This window comes from Amblyraja radiata, chromosome 26, assembly GCF_010909765.2.
Source record: "Amblyraja radiata isolate CabotCenter1 chromosome 26, sAmbRad1.1.pri, whole genome shotgun sequence".
Lineage (NCBI taxonomy): Eukaryota > Metazoa > Chordata > Chondrichthyes > Rajiformes > Rajidae > Amblyraja > Amblyraja radiata.
Window position 1 is genome coordinate 11,061,339 of NC_045981.1, and position 17,754 is coordinate 11,079,092.

A 17,754-nucleotide genomic window follows, 5' to 3' on the forward strand; every position below is an offset into this window, starting at 1 on the left:
TGATGTTATGTGGAAACCTGCTGGATACAAGTTCACAGAATGAGGAAGGGTCCCAACCCGAAAGGTTACCAATCCATTTTCTCCAGAGATGCTGCCTGACCTGCCGAGTTACTGCCGCTATTTTGTCTATCACTTCAGGTATATTCTATGCAACGGTGGTCTCAATTCTGACTGACTCTCCCAAGTCAGATTTCAAGGGTTAGAATTTTTTTCGATGAATGCTTCTTAGCAACTGGATTTGGGCCAAGTTATCTCAAGAAAATCTGTGGTGTCTCTAGATGCAACTGCTTCACAGAAATGATCCTAAATCCTTGAATCCCTCTTACCTAGTTATTAAAAAAATGTCTATGATTAAATGAATGAGCAAGTTATTCAGACAGGACAAAGAACAGAATAGAAAAGCAAAAGACATGAAAGGGAAGAAAAATCAGAAGAGTAATTTGGAAGGTATTTAAATACTAGACTAGAAATTAAATAAGTCCTTTGCATACAGAATAGTCACGTATCTTAGAAGCAGGCCCTTCAGCCCAACTTCTCCATGCTGACCAGGTTTGATAGCTGCGCTGGTCCTATCTTCCTGCATCTAGTGCATATTCCTCCGGGCACAGCAGTGGAGTTGTCCCAGTGATCTTGACCTTGCAGTCTTTGAAAGTCCCTGTTGACCGAACATCCTGGTCAGCCCTGTCCTTTATGGAGTATACATCGTGTCCACCCGGAGATTCATCGTCTACTTGGCGGACCGATGACGCCTTCTCCTTTGATGACCGGCATACTTTCTCGAAATGATTTAACTTTGAGCACGCGTTGCATCGTTTACCGTACACTGGACATTCCCCGGGAGCGTGTTTCCGGTCACAATTCGGACACTGCCTGTTTGAGCGACAGTGTTTTGATTGCCTCTGAATGCCCTGCACTGGTGCTGTGTTCATCTGATGGGGTGCAGGACTAAATGCTCCCTCGGAGCCTGCCATCTGCTGTTATTTGAGCACCTCGGCGTTATGCATGGCACTTTCGATTTGCACAGCTAATGCTAGTGCCTTTTCGAGTGTGAGAGCATCATCCTCCATGAGAAGGCGCTCTCTAATCCGCGGGACTGACGTCTTTTCGATCAGCTGATCTCTCACCAGCTCATCCGTCAGTGCTCCAAAATTGCACTTTGCAGCCAGTGCTATCAACGCAGAGAAAAAGTGAGAAATGGTGTTTCCTCGTCTCCGTTCTAAATGGCATACTCATTATTCTTACAGCACCAGAAACCCGGATTTGATGCTGACCATGAGGTGCTGTCTATTCTCCCTATGACCATGCGGGTTTTCTCCGAGTGCTCCGGTTTCCTCCCAAAATCCACAGATGTGCAGGTTTGTCGGTTAATTTATGTAAATTATCTCCAGTGGGGAGGATAGAATCAGTATATGGGTGATTGATGGTAGGCATGGACACAGAGGGCCAAAGGACCCGTTTCCACCCTGTATCTCAAGACCTAAAAACTAAAACCTTTCCTATCCATTATAACTGGTTCAAAATGTCTTTTAAATGTCACTTTTGAACCCGCCTCTAGAGCTAGTTATTTTTGAATGAATCTTGGATGGGCCCCAATCTACTGATCTGCAATATTTATGAAGATTTTCTGTTTGCTATCCTGGAATTGTTCTTTGATTGTGTTGGTGGACAATGCTGACCTAATTTTCTGCCTCAACAGTAAGCAGTTGTACCGCAATTATCCAGCAGCTAATTTGCTGATGTACAGGTTGGCTGTGCAGTGGGGATAACATTTCCAAGCAAAAAGTGACCTCCAGAGAGCGTCCAAAGCAAACACCACCGTTGAGATTACAGTAAGAGCACGGAAGTAATTTTCATGCTATCTTTCGTGTATAGGTTTGGGAAATAACAACTACAGACACAACATATTAAAGGTATTTGCAAATATTTGTAAATGTAACTAAAAATCTGTAGGAAAGAACTGCAGATGCTGGTTTAAATCTAAGATAGACACAAAATGCTGGAGTAACTTAGCTAAATAAAAATGTGGTTTTGTCTATTGAAGATAAACTAGTGCTTAAAAAGCTGAGAAAAGGTACTATTATGAAATGGTTCTCAACAGAATACTGTAAAAATGAACAAATGGTTCATGACTTAAAGAACAAGCATTACTGATCTCTTACACAATTAGCTCTTCATGTGATGGATCGAATAGCAAAATTATTGAAGACAGCAACCTATGGGGATTTAGACAAGGCAACAGGGGGCACGGTGGCACAGCGATAGTGTTGTTGCCTTGCAGCACCAGAGACCCAGGTTCGATCCAGACTACGGGTGCTATCTCTATGGCGTGATCGCGTAGGTTTTTCCTGGGTGCTCCGGCTTCCCTCCCCACTTCAAAGGCGCTAAGGTTTACAGGTTAATTGGCTCAGTAAAGATTGTAAACTTTCCCGAGTGTGTGGGATAGTGCTAGTGTACGGGGATCGTGGTCGGCTCGGACACGGTGGGCCGAAGGCTTGTACACTCTGGAGTTTAGAAGGATGAGAGCGGATCTCATTGAAACATATACGATTGTTAACGGCTTGGACACGCTAGAGGCAGGAAACACGTTTCTGATGTTGGGGGAGTCCAGAACCAGGGGCCACAGTTTAAGAATAAGGAGTTTGCCATTTAGAACGGAGACGAGGAAACACTTTTTCTCACTGAGAGTAGCGAGTCTGTGGAATTCTCTGCCTCGGAGGGCGATGGAGGCAGGTTCTGTGGATGCTTTCAAGAGAGAGCTAGATAGGGCTCTTAAAAATAGCGGAATCAGGGGATATGGGGAGAAGGCAGGAACGGGGTACTGATTGGGGATGATCAGCCATGATCACATTGAATGGCGGTGCTGGCTCGAAGGGCCAAATGGCATACTCCTGCACCTATTGTCTATTGAAGGATCTGGTTCCGCACTGTATCACTAAACTAAACAAATGTTGGAATGATTCAATTACCCACAAGGTGAAGCTACACCAGCATCTGAACTGAATTGCACTGAACAGGCCAAGATTTTTTTCTGACATTCCAGGGATGCAGAGAAATGTTAACACTTCATTCAGATGACTGACTTGGCTTAAACAAAAATGTTACAACTGGACAAGTCAGCTGTTAGCTTCCGTGTGGTTTTGATGAGGTTTGTTCCCTACGTCCAGTTATATCAATGATTGATGACTTTTCAAAAATGGCATCCCTGCTCCAGGACACACGGCATCTTCTAATCCTCACAAACTCGTATCACATCAGAAGACAGCAAATTTCGAGTCAAATGTTTGCTATCAACTCCAACTTCCCTCATCCCATTATATGGACGATGGAAGGATTACATTTTAAATGGAATTATTGATCGGGAGGCATTAAAGCCAGTTTTGAAGAAAGCTATTTGAAACCTTTTAGAAGTTAGAAGTTAACATGTTGTTCATAAAATAGTTACAGAAACCGATCATGCTGATTATGGGACAAAAGCTCTGCCGAAAGAAACGATAAACTCAGTAAAAGGGAAAAAGTTGACAATAGACAATAGGTGCAGGAGTAGGCCATTCAGCCCTTCGAGCCAGCACCGCCATTCACTGTGATCATGGCTGATCATCCACAATCAGTACCCCGTTCCTGCCTTCTCCCCATATCCCTTGACTCCACTATCTTTAAGAGCTCTGGCTAACTCTCTCTTGAAAGCTTCCAGAGAATTGACCTCCACTGAGGCAGAGAATTCCACAGATTCATATCTCTCTGGGTGAAAAAGGTTTTCCCTCGTCTCCATTCTAAATGGCCTACCCCTTATTCTTAAAATGTGGCCCCTGGTTCTGGACACCCCCAACATCGGGAACATGTTTCCTGCCTCTAGCGTATCCAAACCCATATTAATCTTATATGTTCCAACAATATTCCCTCTCATCCTTCTAAATTCCAGTGTAAAGATGCCCAGTTGCTCCATTCTTTCAACATATGACAGTACCGCCATCCGGGGAATTAACCTCATAAACCTTCACTGCTGTCAATAACAAGTTTCAGCAGCAGGTCTGGCAGAAATGGCAGCAAACAAATAGAGGTGAAAACCTGAATGCTGACAATATTGAGGAGCAGCTGAACATGAGGAAACATAACATTGAATAGGAGTAGCGTCGGAAGAAGTTGTTGAAGAAGGGTCTCGATCCGAAACATCACCCATTCCTTCTCTCCAGAGATGCTGCCTGTCCCGCTGAGTTACTCCAGCATTTTGTGTCTACCTTCGATTTAAACCAGCAGCTGCAGTTCTTTCCTACACATAAATTCCAGCACGGTCTGTTGGATTAACCAGGCTCCTCACCAAAATGAAAATTTAGAAAAATTGTTTTTAAAAGCTAAAGCCTGAAGTGATATTTCCACAACTACAGAAGCTGTTCGCTTACAGAGTGGTAGATTCTGAAGTATACTGAACTAAGTAACACAAATACTAGACCTTTTCACACCAGGAAGGAAGTGACAGTACATAATGCCAAGATTTATGTGTATTTTCAGAAAAAAAGCTCTTGAAAGATACAGTGAACATCTTGCATTCTTCAAGGGCAACACAGTGGTAGAGTTGCTGCCTTAGAGCGCTTATGATGCCAGAGACCCGATTCGCTCTTGGCTACGGCTGCTTGTCTGTATGGAGTTTTTTAGTTTAGAGATACAGCACGGAAACAGGCCATTCGGCCCACCGTGTCAGCGTCGACCAGCGATCCTCGCACATTAACACTATCCTACACACACACACACACGAGGGACAACTTGCATTTATACCAAGCCATTCAACCTACAAACCTGTACGTCTTTGGAATGTGGGAGGAAACCGGAGCACCCGGAGAAAACCCACGCAGATCACAGGGAACGTACAAACTCCGTACAATCACCCGTAGTCAGGATCGAACCAGGGTCTCTGATGCTATGAGGCAGTAGCTCAATCGCTACGGCATCGTGCCGCCCTGCTTGTACCTTCTCCTCGTGACCTGAGTGGGTTTTCTCAGAGAACTTCAGCTTCCTCCCACATTACAAAGACGTACAGGTTTGTAGGTTAATTGGCTTGGTATAAATGTAAAAATTGTCCCTAGTGTAAGATAGTGTTAAAGTGCGGGGATCGCTGGTTGGTATGGTCTCGATGGGCCGAAAGGCCCGTTTCCGCGCTGTATTTCTAAACTAAACTAAATTCTGGATTTCATCCATCGAAGGCAAGAAATAATGCATCACCTCATACCAGTTTCCAGTTTAAAATCTCACTTGGCAGGTCAATAATTAAAAAGTGAAAACAGTTATTTCATCAACATAATGAAATATTCAATTACCATGCAAGCCTTTTTTATGACTGGCAAAAATGTGAAAATTGCACTTCATCTTACGCAAAAAAACTCTTTAAAATAACCCATCAAGGTCAAAATCATTGTGCGTATATGGAGATGTGTTGAATGTATTACTTAATGTAACAAGTAAAATTTGTCAACCACAGTTGGTTGCTTGAGGTAGTATCAAAATAACTTTGACCCCGTTGTTCACACTTCATTTAAACGATTTTTGAAGGTCACTCCAATTCAATTTTGTAGATATTTCTATCCTCTGCATGCGAATAACACCTTATGCAAAAGGGAACATTTTCCTTTATACGCAATAAAAATAGCTTGCTTTCTTTACACTAAGTCTCTTCAACATTAATTTTCACCTAACTAAAAAAAAATTAAAGAACAGATTTTGCCATTAATACTTGCACTTCCTTTTTACATAAATACTTATCTGAAGTTAAATCAACACTTTAAAATATTAGAACCAAATGTACCAATCATAAATTTCACCACTTAGTTTAAATGCAATACCAAGTTTGCCCTCAGATAAGCTTAGTTCTGTTTCTGAGTTAGAAGTAAAAGAGTTTATTTGGAATTCGACAAAGTAAACTTTAACTCCTTACGTAGCTGGCTGTCAGGTGCATTAATACAGTGCCCTCCATAATGGCTGGAACAAAGACCCATCATTTATTTAATTGGCTCTGTACTCCACAATTTGTGATTTGTAATAAAAAAACAATCACGTGGTTAAAGTGCATTGTCAGATTTTCATAAAGGCCATTTTTATACATTTTGGTTTCACCATGTAGAAATTACAGCAGTGTTTATATATAATCCCCACTTCAGGGTACCATAATGTTTGGGACACAGCTATGTTGTGTAAATGCCTAGCGATAAACCTGCTCATCCATTTATCAATAGTGCAATACACCTTATTGATACATTTACCTAGATACAGTGGAGTTTTTTGTTTTGCATACAATTTTAAATGTTCATACTATATAAGCACAATCAGACGTAAGTATTAAAGTGCACCGGTTGTAGTGCAAAAATAGTAGACTTCACCCAGGCAGAATTTAGAGATGCCTGGAGGCAGCACTAAGTCGCCATTGCAGGAATTGACCTGGTGATGTTGTCGGTGTCCTTTACCACCACTCCGTGCCGTGTCCGATCCCACCGCTAGGCCTTTGTAGAGCCTCCAGCCGTGCCCGATCCAAGCAATCCCCCAGCTGCTGTGAGTTTATTTGAATAACATCAATGGTGTTTGTTGAATTCTAATCCCTCCAAGAAGGTATTTCAAACAGCTTTACAATATTTCTCCATTTATTTTTTCTGAAAATCAGATATATTCATAAACATTTATTTTTGATACTTAGATATCTGACAGTTGGAGGATAGGTAGAGCTAATGGGTGTTGATGTTTCAATCCCTGTACTAAGTCGCCACTCTTGATATTGGCAGTGGGATTGGAGTGGGGAAAGGTAGGGTAGGAACGTCATGGGAACTCTATAACAGCAATAAAGTAGGTCATGCAAAAGAGCAGGTTCATTTATGTGAGCCAATTGAAACATCTCTTCTCAATTCTACTAGATTACAAGGAGGAAAATCACAAAAAAAACCCTAACATCACATCAATAGCAGAAATAGACAGGCTTCAAGGAGGCAAAAAGCAATCCACATGATACAGCTGCACCAATGATAAAATAATAATTTTAAATTAGTTTGGATGGCATTAAAAGATGTGCAGTCCATTTAGTTTCAGCTTTATATTCTACAGTCATCTTTCACTGGTGCTGAAACTTCAGATTAAGTACAATACCTAGGTAGACAAAAATGCTGGAGAAACTCAGCGGGTGAGGCAGCATCTGTGGAGCGAGGGAATAGGTGACGTTTCGGGTCGAGACCCTTCTTCAGACTGATCCCAAGATTGTTTTTGAGTACATTCTAGAGATACAGACTGTGGCTTTATTTCTACATTAAGAGTGCTATATTAAGTGGAAATGATCACTTTAATCTGAATGATCCATGAAACATAAACTAGTTGTGCTTCTACGCAGTTGTGTAGGAGACTCACTCCTAAAGACCATCAGGAGCTCAACGATGCAAACTACAACAATGACAGTTTACTGGCCCATTAAGCAGCTAATATTTTCATTCATATTACTGAGAAAATATTAAAAAGGCTTTATTGCCTCTCTAAACTATCCTGGCGTTTAGAAGTTTTTCTTGATGGTGGAAATAAAGAACTGTAGATGCTGGTTTATACCAATTGTAGACACAAAGTGCTGGAGTAACTTGGCGAGTCAAGCAACATTTCCGGAGAAAAAGGATGGGTGACGTTTCGGGTCGGAACCTTCTTGAAGGGTTTTCTATTCCTTTCTCTCCAGAGATGCTGCCTGACCTGCTGAGTTACTCCAGCACTTTGTGTCTATCTTGAGCCTTGAATACAGGGAAAAACAGAACACCCACACCACTCTGGGCTAGAAGACAACATTGCAAGATGTATAAACCTCTACTCAAAAGAACTTCTCCCCATCTCACTCTTGAACAGTTAACTCTTTCTTCAAGACTATGTCCCTTACCTTTAGCTCTCTAATTGTTCTGATGGCTCCTGGAATTTAAGACAATGGTGAGCCCAATTATTTCCTGCACCTCATTTTCAATGTGTAGAAATTTATTTTATTGCTGTTAGCTTGTACATTAAACTGCTTAACAATTTTAGCAATATGTGCCAAAATGTATCCTAATCTTTCATATCATTAACACCAACAGATCTCTGCCGTTGCCTAAATTAACAGTCAAGTCCATGTGCATATTTGTAACGGCTTTACGTTCTACTTAGCAACTAAACTGAGCAGAAGATGAGACACAAAATGCTTCAGATTAAGTATAATCCCAAGGTAGACAAAAATACTGGAGAAACTCAGCGGGACAGGCAGTATCTCTGGAGAGAAGGAATGGGTGACGTTTCGGGTCGAGACACTTCATCAGATTGAAAGTCACGTCCCCCTGAGTTATTCCAGCATTTTGTGTCTACCTTCTGTTTGAACCAGCATTTGCAGTTCCTTCCCACACAACTAATCTAAGCACTTTAACTGAGCTCATGATACTGTGCAATCTATTCTCATTTGATGTTACAGGAACACTTGGACACGTCAGCCCTTTACATCCCTTTATACCAGTACATGCATTCTTCATAACCCTAGCGATGATCAAAAGACAGTACCACATTGAAAAATCATCCACTGAATGAATGGCAATGTAGAGCACGCTCCAGGATGCACAGAAATTAATCCATAGGGGAAAATAGAATGTGGAGGGGCAGCGTTTGCACGTCAAGACTGTGATGCTGGTTACATATGTGCCTTTCATGTGTTTCAAGAACTCTCAAAACCTAATCATTAGGCCAATTTATCAATAACACATTCTGAATTATTCAATTTAAAAAAATGCTGCCCAATAGGAACAGAGAACACTCTCTGGCTATGTCAGTAGAAATCTTACAGCAGAATGTAATATTTAATACTTATTGCACGTATTTTGTATTTTATCATGAATAAAATATACAATTGAGCGTAATGCAATGCTTATTTCTCCCATACCCAAACAGAATTTTCTTAATCATCAACTAATATCAAAATTGAATTGTCGCTCAGCTAGTCAGTAATCAGAGGTTGCGCAAACACAGATTTAACAGATTCCAGCTGTGCTTTAGATCTGGTATAATGAATGTGCGCCTAAAATTTACTCAATCATAAAGTAATTTCCTTCGCAGAAATTATCCTTTTTAAGTACAGTACCTAGCAAGGAGGTTGGTAGTTTAACATCTCCCCAATCCTTCAAAGAGGAAACTGATTTCCGGATGAAAAACTATGCTGAATACAAGTTTCTTTCATTTTCAATAGTTCTTTTGATGGCATGCACATCTTCTGCAAGCTGTCTGGAGACATCAGACCAAGCCCACTTCTGTAGATTAAGATGTCTGTTTCACAATCTGTTGAAAGTTGAAAGCTTTAATACGATAATGAACATTGATGGCTGGCTCACTAAGACTTTCACACTAATTAAAAATGTTTCTATTTTCCATTCCGAAGGGTTACTTCTCAACAGAGTATAAAATGTCAAATTCTAAACAGAAAAACATTTTGTACTTTTTCCCATTTCAGCATGAAAGCTGAAATTATCAAAATAGAATCCCATCAGCAAGACCTAATTAGAATTTGAAAACTCAACTATTTTTTCTACCTCGTTTCCAATCTCTTCCCACCTATAACCAACGCCTTCCCTTATTTTGATAATTCTCAATTTCCAAACGCTGACATCTCTTTATCACCTAGGGTGTCATGTCATGAATGATTCATTGTCGGAAGGAACTGCAGATGCCGGTTTACGCCACAGATAGACACAAAAAGCTGGAGTAATTCAGAGGTAGACAGAAATGCTGGAGAAACTCAGCGGGTGAGGCAGCATCTATGGAGCGAAGGAAATGGGCGAAGTTTCGGGTCAAGACCCTTCGTCAGACTAATGTGAGGGTGGGGGGGCGGGAAGAAGAAAGGAAGAGGCGGAGACAGTGGGCTGAGGGAGAGCTGGGAAGGGAAGGAGAAAGCAGGCACTACCTGAAATTGGAGTAGTCAATGTTCATACCGCAGGGGTGTAAGCTGCCCAAGCGAAATATGAGGTGCTGCTCAGAGTCTCGGGCAGCATCTCTGGAGAGAAGGAATGGGTGGCGTTTCGGGTCGAGACCCAAAACATCACCCATTCCTTCTCTCCAGCAATACTGCCTGACCCGCTGAGTTACTCCAGCTTTTTGGGTCTATCTTCTCTTTTGAGTGTGCTCACCTCCCCAGATATAAAGCATTGCTTGCCTAAATCATGCAAATGCTAACTATGCCCGTCTCTCAATGAGTTATTTTGCAACACTTTGTTCAAGGATCCGTTCTTTTGTGATTCTCCCTTGGCTGTATAAGTACCTCTTCCAAACTTGGAAATTACATTACATTTTTCAATCAATGTTCACCATTCCTTCATTGCAAAAAAATATAGTTATTGTTTGAGGTCATCTGTGGTCTTTAATTTTTATTATATTGTAATTCATATTCACACTCCTCTTTCCCAGCTTTCCCCTCCCCCCCCTCACAAACAGTCTGAAGAAAGGGTCCTATCCATGTTCTCCAGAGATGCTGCCTGACCCGCTGAGTGACTCCAGCACTTTGCATCCTTTTTGTGTAAACCAGCATTGCAGTTCCTTGTTTACTTTAGTTAAGAGATAGTGTGGAAATGGGCATTTCGGCCCACCGAGTCCATGCCGACCAGCAATCATCTGTACATTAATTCTATCCTACACACAATTTATAGAAACCAACTTACCCACAAACCTGCACGTCTCTGGAATGTGGGAGGAACCTGTGGCACCCGGAGGAAACCCACATGGTCATTGGAAGAACGTACAAACCTCTGTACAGACAGCACCCGTAGTTAGGATCGAACCTGGGTCTCTGGCGCTGCAAGGCAGCAACTCTACCACTGCGCCCACTGTGCCCCCCTTTCTACTTTCTCACATTCAGGCCTTGTTGCTATAGCTGACCAATTCAAGAAGAGATAGAAAATTTACTTAACTACCACTGATGTTTGCGTTGTTTACTGTTGTTTCACTCGTATTTCATGGTTAGACATATTAATATTTACTATTTGTGTAATGTGATAATATATTCCAAGCTCCTGCCCTGTTTAAATGCACATTAAACTGCAGGAATTCCAGTGAAATATAATGCTTCAGAGCAATCTCTGTTCTCATCACCTAATGGGAATTCCATTTCTGCCTGGTGTCTTTCCTGTTGAAAGTGCTGATGTATAATTTTTGGCAGAATTTTTTTTTTCTGATTTATGCACAACAAATCAACTCACTGCAGGCCTTATTGTTTGCCTAATTCTACTTTCTTTTTACTCTTCCACGAATTGCATTAAAAAATTAATCTATTTAAATCTGCCCCTGTACACATTATTCCCCCTCGAACAACAATATCAGGCCTTAGAGTCGGGAGAGAAAAAATAAGTACTTCCCTTTAGAGATTAATACCATTGCAATCAAACGCCTGGTGTTCTCTCCCTGGGCAACTCCACTGATCTCTATTTTAAGCCCACCCTGAGCACCAGCCCTCATGCTTCCCCATGCAAGTCTGTCAAATTTTGCTTAATTCATCTGCAAAGAACCTGAGGGCATCTCAATGTAATTAAAACTGCAAGTTTTGTTGTTGAATGTTGTTTGTAGTATGAATTTTCTGAGATTCCTAGGCTGTAGACTGGCTTACATTTCCAACAGTTTCCATCCCCGCGTCCCCATTGTCCTTTTATCCCTGCACTTTTCCCTCCCCCGTGTCCTCTTCCTCACCTCCTCCTCTTCCTGCCTCGTGTGATACCCTTTGGTCTCCTTCTGACTTCTAGCCTTTGTCACCATCTCTGCCCATTACCCTCTCATCAGCATCCACATATCGCCTGGAGACTTTGTCTTGTGCTACCTCAAATATTCAAAAATTATTATCAATTCATTGTTCCTTAAAGAATATTTAGAAGTCGAAGTGTATCCAGCGAGTCCATGATTCCCATGGATCATTGACCTCATCCCCAGCTCATGGAATAGTTTGAACTTTCCTCATGAACATTCACGCAAGCTAGTGCCCACTCCGCTCCTCTAACCCGTGCCCCATAGTTGCCACAGTTGAATGAGCCATGCACAGCTTTCCAACTAGCTCTTTGCTCCTCAGAAAAGATACATCACAGGAAAGATATCCATCGAACTGCTTTACATTGTTAACAGTGACAAGATGGGTTTGATACTCACCTGATTTACTCTTGAGTATTAAATTAGCTAGGTCATTATGACAATTCTGATGACATTCCACAATTTATCAGATACATTTATTCTTAGAATGCACCACTATGGAGATGTGAAGTCTCAGTCAATTTGGCAGCCACTCCAATTTTATAGCCAGTAGATATTCATCACTCAATACATAGAACCAGTCATCTTTAATATGGAACTTCAGAATCTGTATTTATACTAAGATTTAATGAAATTAAAATAAGTAAAACAGCAGGAGGAACAGTCCAGTAATTAACTTCAAAGAACGTGAAAGCCCCCCAGAAATTAAAAGCAGGAATCCTATAAATTGAAGACATCCCAGGAACTAAACACAATGGTATTGGAAAAGTAGAAAAAAATGTAAATGCAGGGAATTTCAAACTGAAACACAAAATGCTGGAAATACTCAGCAGTTCAAGCAATTTCTGTCGAGGGAAACAGAGTTGATGAAATGACTGACCATTTTCGATAATGTCGTTGACCCAAAGCATTAGTTTTGTTTCTCACTCCGCAGAATCTGTCTGACCTTCTGCGTACATCCAGCATTTTCTGTTTTATCACCAAGTTATAGGGAACGAGCTGCAAAAAAAAATGTGCACTTGGAAGGGTCCAAAGTTGAAAAAGAATTAGCAGCAAATTACTTTTGTGCTAAAAATGAGAATAGAGTTGGCCCTGGAGAAAGCTGGTGGTAGGGAACGTGTTCTTTGCAGCTAGCCAAGCGCAGCAATGATAAACAGATAGCGGAGAAGAGTGAGTGATAGAGCTTATGATAATGCAGAAAAGTCATAATGCTGGTCTGAGGAAATGGACTGATACATTCAAGGAGGAAAGAAAAGAAGAAAATGCACACTAAAATGGCAAAACTCAAAATAATGACTTCAGATACATTGATCTTTAAGTACACGTTTATCAAGTTTAAAAAATATAAAAAGGAAATGCGTGCTGGTTTACAAAAATGATAATATCAAAAATATCCATAGTACATAATCCAGAGCAAGTTTGCCAGTGTCACCACTCATAACTGTTTATCTCAACAAAAATAAATGTTAAGCATTTTGTGTTTAACTGTGATTCATGCAGTACTTCAGATTCAAGTACTTCCACCAAATGTCGCAAACTTCAATTAATCGGCTCTGAAGTAGAACACCTCAGGGAAATCAGATTACCCTAGCTGAATCCTCACCAGTCTCAAAATGAATCAAACCCTTCACGATTTAGAGAACTGAAGGACAGAATAGGATCTAAATCAGTTTTTACTATTTATGTAATAATGCCAAAAGATCCATTTGAAGGAATATCAAAAGTAGTTAAAGGACGGTACTGAATTAGTTAGGAAAAATCTGCGGTTGAAAAATCAAGAGACTTATCAAGTCAAATGAAAGAAAAACAAGAACTGATCCCGGATGCAACAAGCCAGAGAGTCATGACACGTCTAATCCTTAGTGAGTTGAGCTCTTGCAAAATAAATTTCCCAGAAGGATAAAATGCAAAACTGTGACAAATGTATTACCAATAATAAAAAATATCTACATCCTTCTACATCCTTTCAAGAACAGTTGGAGTGGATTGGTATCATATTAACTGCTCCGAGAAGATCCACTGCAGCCCTTCACCAGAATTGCATGGCTGAATTTCCAACCCCCCATATATATGCAGGATGACAATCTAAATGAGGTGCGACAGAGTTGAAAGAGTGCACAATTATAGTTCATCGCTCTAGTTTCTTCTTGAATTCAATGTACTTGCACAACAAAGTTATCAGTATCACTGGTAATTCAGAACTCATTTCACATCCAACTGCGTACTATTTGTGCTTTGGACAGGGGTGGTCAGGGTAGATGACAGCTGACACCGGAGTGAAGACACAATTTTTACTTTAATGTAATGTCAATGGAAACGTTTGAAATTGCCATTACATTAAAGTAAAAACTGTGTCTTCTCTCCGGTGCCAGCTCTCGTCTGACCCGACCACCCCAGTCGTATCACTTAGTTCGATGTAAGTCACGCCCATCTACATAAATCCACGCCGACCAAGGTATCAAAATCCCACCCCCAAGCATTCAAAATGATACAACAAGAAATATGTGACAAAATACTATAATATACTAACAGTGACTAACCTAAGCATAAATGTCTCCTACAGACATCGTCAGCAGTTGAGGATTACAAAATGGCATAGAGCAATAAATAAGTGTATCTCAATGTTTGCAAACAAAAGGAAAATGTACATTAAATGGTAAAACTCAAAAGAATTACTTCAGATACATTTATCTTTGAATATGGAAGTAATGGTAATAATCCAACTGAGCCCTAACTGGGACTTAAGTAGCTCCCATTTTATCACCAACTTCAATGATACATTATATAAACTCAGGCATTTCTAAAGCCACCAAACATACAATATAGTTGAACAAAAATGACGCTGTCTAAATTAGAAATGGATGAAATAATGGAATGGTACAAATACTTGCAAAAAGACAAATGGAAGCAATTAAAAGAGATGGAAAATGAGGTTAGAAATAAATAGCTTATTTCCATCAGGAAGTACACACACAGCCGGCTTCTCAATAACATCACAGATACAGAATGATAAAATCCAAGAAAATACAAGAATAACTCTTCTTCAATAAAGTATTCATTTTCCCTTAGAATTCCAATTTCCAATCTAACATTTAAATGCACATTTCGTGAAATAAAAACAGAAAATGCTGAAAATATTGGCGAGGTCAGGCTGGATCTGCAGAAACTGCTCTTTGCATGGATGCTACCTGATCTGCTGAGCATTTCCAGCATTTTCTGTTTTTATTTCAGATTTCCAGCATCTGCAGGATTTTGATTTTCATTGAGTAAAGCCGTTTTGTTTCATTGCATTACAATTGGTGAAATATATTCACAAAATTTGTAAACTCACCCTTGGCTGCCAGTTCTCATATTGCTTTTGTAAGTTTGCGCCAATGCTTTCCAAAGCTTTTTGAGGGCTCATGGATAGTGGATCTGCAAGATTTTAACAAAATAGACATTTCAGAATGTAACAGAAATACCTTCCCCACACATGTGCAACCATAACTCACCAAGAACTTTGGGCTTAAAGGCAAACTAACATTACCTTCAATTAACATTACTAAAGAAGATGATCTGGTCATTAGAGTATTGCTACATTTCGGATCTTGCTGTGTGAGAATTGGCTCAATTTCCTATAACAGTACACACAAGTATACTTCAAAAATATGTCTATAAAACATTTTGGAACATCTATAGGTCAAAAAAGCCACTACATGAATGCAAATCTTTCCCTTTCACAATTAAAATTAAAATACAATTGGAGAAAGAATAGTATACTTATTTTGGATGGGTTGATTAAACTGATGAAAGGTTTGATGAAAAGTTTAACAGTTCATCCCAAAGACATTCCCCATCAAACATGCAATATTCGTTAAGCACTTTAATGAATTACTATCCTTGATTAGCAGTCAAGGCACTAAAACAGAGCTTGAATCAACCATCTAATTCAGGGACCAATGTGTTACACTCATTGCTTTAGCAGTATGTTTGGAATCATTGGCTTGCTATAGAATGAACCGCCGGTCAATGAGTTTTGAGGAAAAAAAGGAAATGCGTGCTGGTTTACAAAAATGATAATATCAAAAATATCTATAGTACATTGTTTGTTTGAACATGAGCAGATAGGATGTGTCTATACACTTCAGAATTCATTAGGCTATTACCATCAGCAGTTGTATCATCAATGAAGATAAGTGAGCCAGTACCTTCAGCAGCCACAACACCTCCACCACTGTGTTTCATAGATGAGGTGGTATGCTTAGGCAGTTCCTTCTCTCCTCCATACTTTGCTCTTGCCATCACTCTGAGATAAGTTAATCTTTGTCTCATCTGTCTACAAGATCTTTTTCCAGAACTGTGGTTGCTATTTTAAGTACACTGTACTTGGCAAACTGTAACACGGCCACCCTATTTTTGCGGCTAACCAGTGGTTTGCATCTTGCAGTGTAGCTTCTGTATTTCTGTTCATGAAGTCTTCTGCAGACAGTGGTCATTGACAAACCAGACTCCTGAAGAGTGTTTTGATCTTTGGGTTTTTTTTCTTTATTATAGAGAGAATTCTTCTGTCATCAGCTGTGGAGGCCTTCCTTGGCCTGCCAGTCCCTTTGCGATTAGTAAGCTCACCAATGATCTCTTTCTTCTTAATGATGTTCCAAACAGTTGATTTTGGTAAGCCTGTTCGGCTGTTGTCTCTAACAGTTTTATTCTTGTTTCTCAGTCTCATAATGGCTTCTTTGACTTTCATTGGCACAACTTTGGTCCTCATGTTAATAAACATCAATAAAAGTTTCCAACGGTGATGGAATGACGAGGAAAGACTAGGTGGTGAGAGCTCTCTTATACCTACATTAAGGAGGCAAGTAAACACACCTAAGCAATTACAAACACCTGTGAAGCCATGTGTCCCAAACAATATGGTGCCCTGAAAAGGGGGGACTATGTATAATCACAGCTGTAATTTCTACATGGTGAAACCAAAATGTATAAAAATACTCTTTAATAAAATCTGACAATGTGCACTTTAACCACATGTGATTTTTTTAATTACAAATCTCAAATTGTGTGGTACAGAGGCAAATAAATAAATGATGGGTCTTTGTCCCAAACATTATGGAGGGCACTGTAGGTTTAAGGTGAGGGGGAAAGATTTAATAGGAACCCGAGGGGCAATTAAAATAAAAATTACTGAAAGGGTGGTGGATGTATGGAACGAGCTGCCTGAGGAGGCAGTTGGGCCAGGTACTATTGCAACGTTCAAGAAGCATTTAGATAGGTACATGGATAGGACAGGTTAGAGGGGAAATGGCCAAACACAGGCAGGTGGGCAAGTGTAGATGGGACATGTTGGTCGGTGTGGACAAGTTGGGCCAAAGGGCCTGTTTCCACACTGAAAATTCTGACAGTATTTTTACTCAATTCCAGCATCTTGCATCTTCAATTAACATGCCGATGACATTTAGAGAATGAGACACAAACGCAGAAGAGCGAATCAGCCACTTTAATGCAGCATCAAATCAGGAAGGGAAAGACAGAAATGAATGGAAAGATGAAAAACTGAGAAATGAAGAGAGAGAAGAAAGGAAAAATGAAAGAGAGAGTGAAGTAAATAGAAACTGTGCCCAAAAGCGAGGGAAAAGGCAGTGGAAAAAAAGGACAATTTTCAACAATTCAGAATAGGAAATATTAGTCAACACTTAGAACTGTTTACCTTTCTGAGCAGGAAAGGCTGATTAATAATAATTAATGATTACTGTTTTGATGTTTATTAACATTAATTATTCAGCCAGTTTAGTGGCAAGTTATGCTCAAGTACAGCCATTTTCTGCAAGTCACCAGAAAGCCAAGTGTGAGATCCTGTTTTTAAAAAGAAAATGGTAGAACTGTGCAATTTGGCCATAAAACTGTAGTGAACTGTAATTAATGGACTCTCTTCCTTACTGTAGATTGGTTATTGCATGTGAACCAATCATAGTGGAATAGCATCACTAACCCCACCTTACTGTATGATTCATACTAACACCCACTTTCTACACT

At 40.1% G+C, this 17,754-nt stretch overlaps 1 protein-coding gene across 1 annotated transcript in view; it reads right to left on the minus strand.

Moving 5' to 3' along the window:
* rptor (regulatory associated protein of MTOR complex 1) overlaps positions 1-17,754 on the minus strand; it is a 292,628-nt gene that overhangs the window by 245,851 nt on the left and 29,023 nt on the right. The window contains exon 3 of the mRNA XM_033044242.1: positions 15,071-15,153. Within this exon, the coding sequence (XP_032900133.1) occupies positions 15,071-15,153 (83 nt within the window). The remainder of the gene's footprint in view (positions 1-15,070; positions 15,154-17,754) is intronic.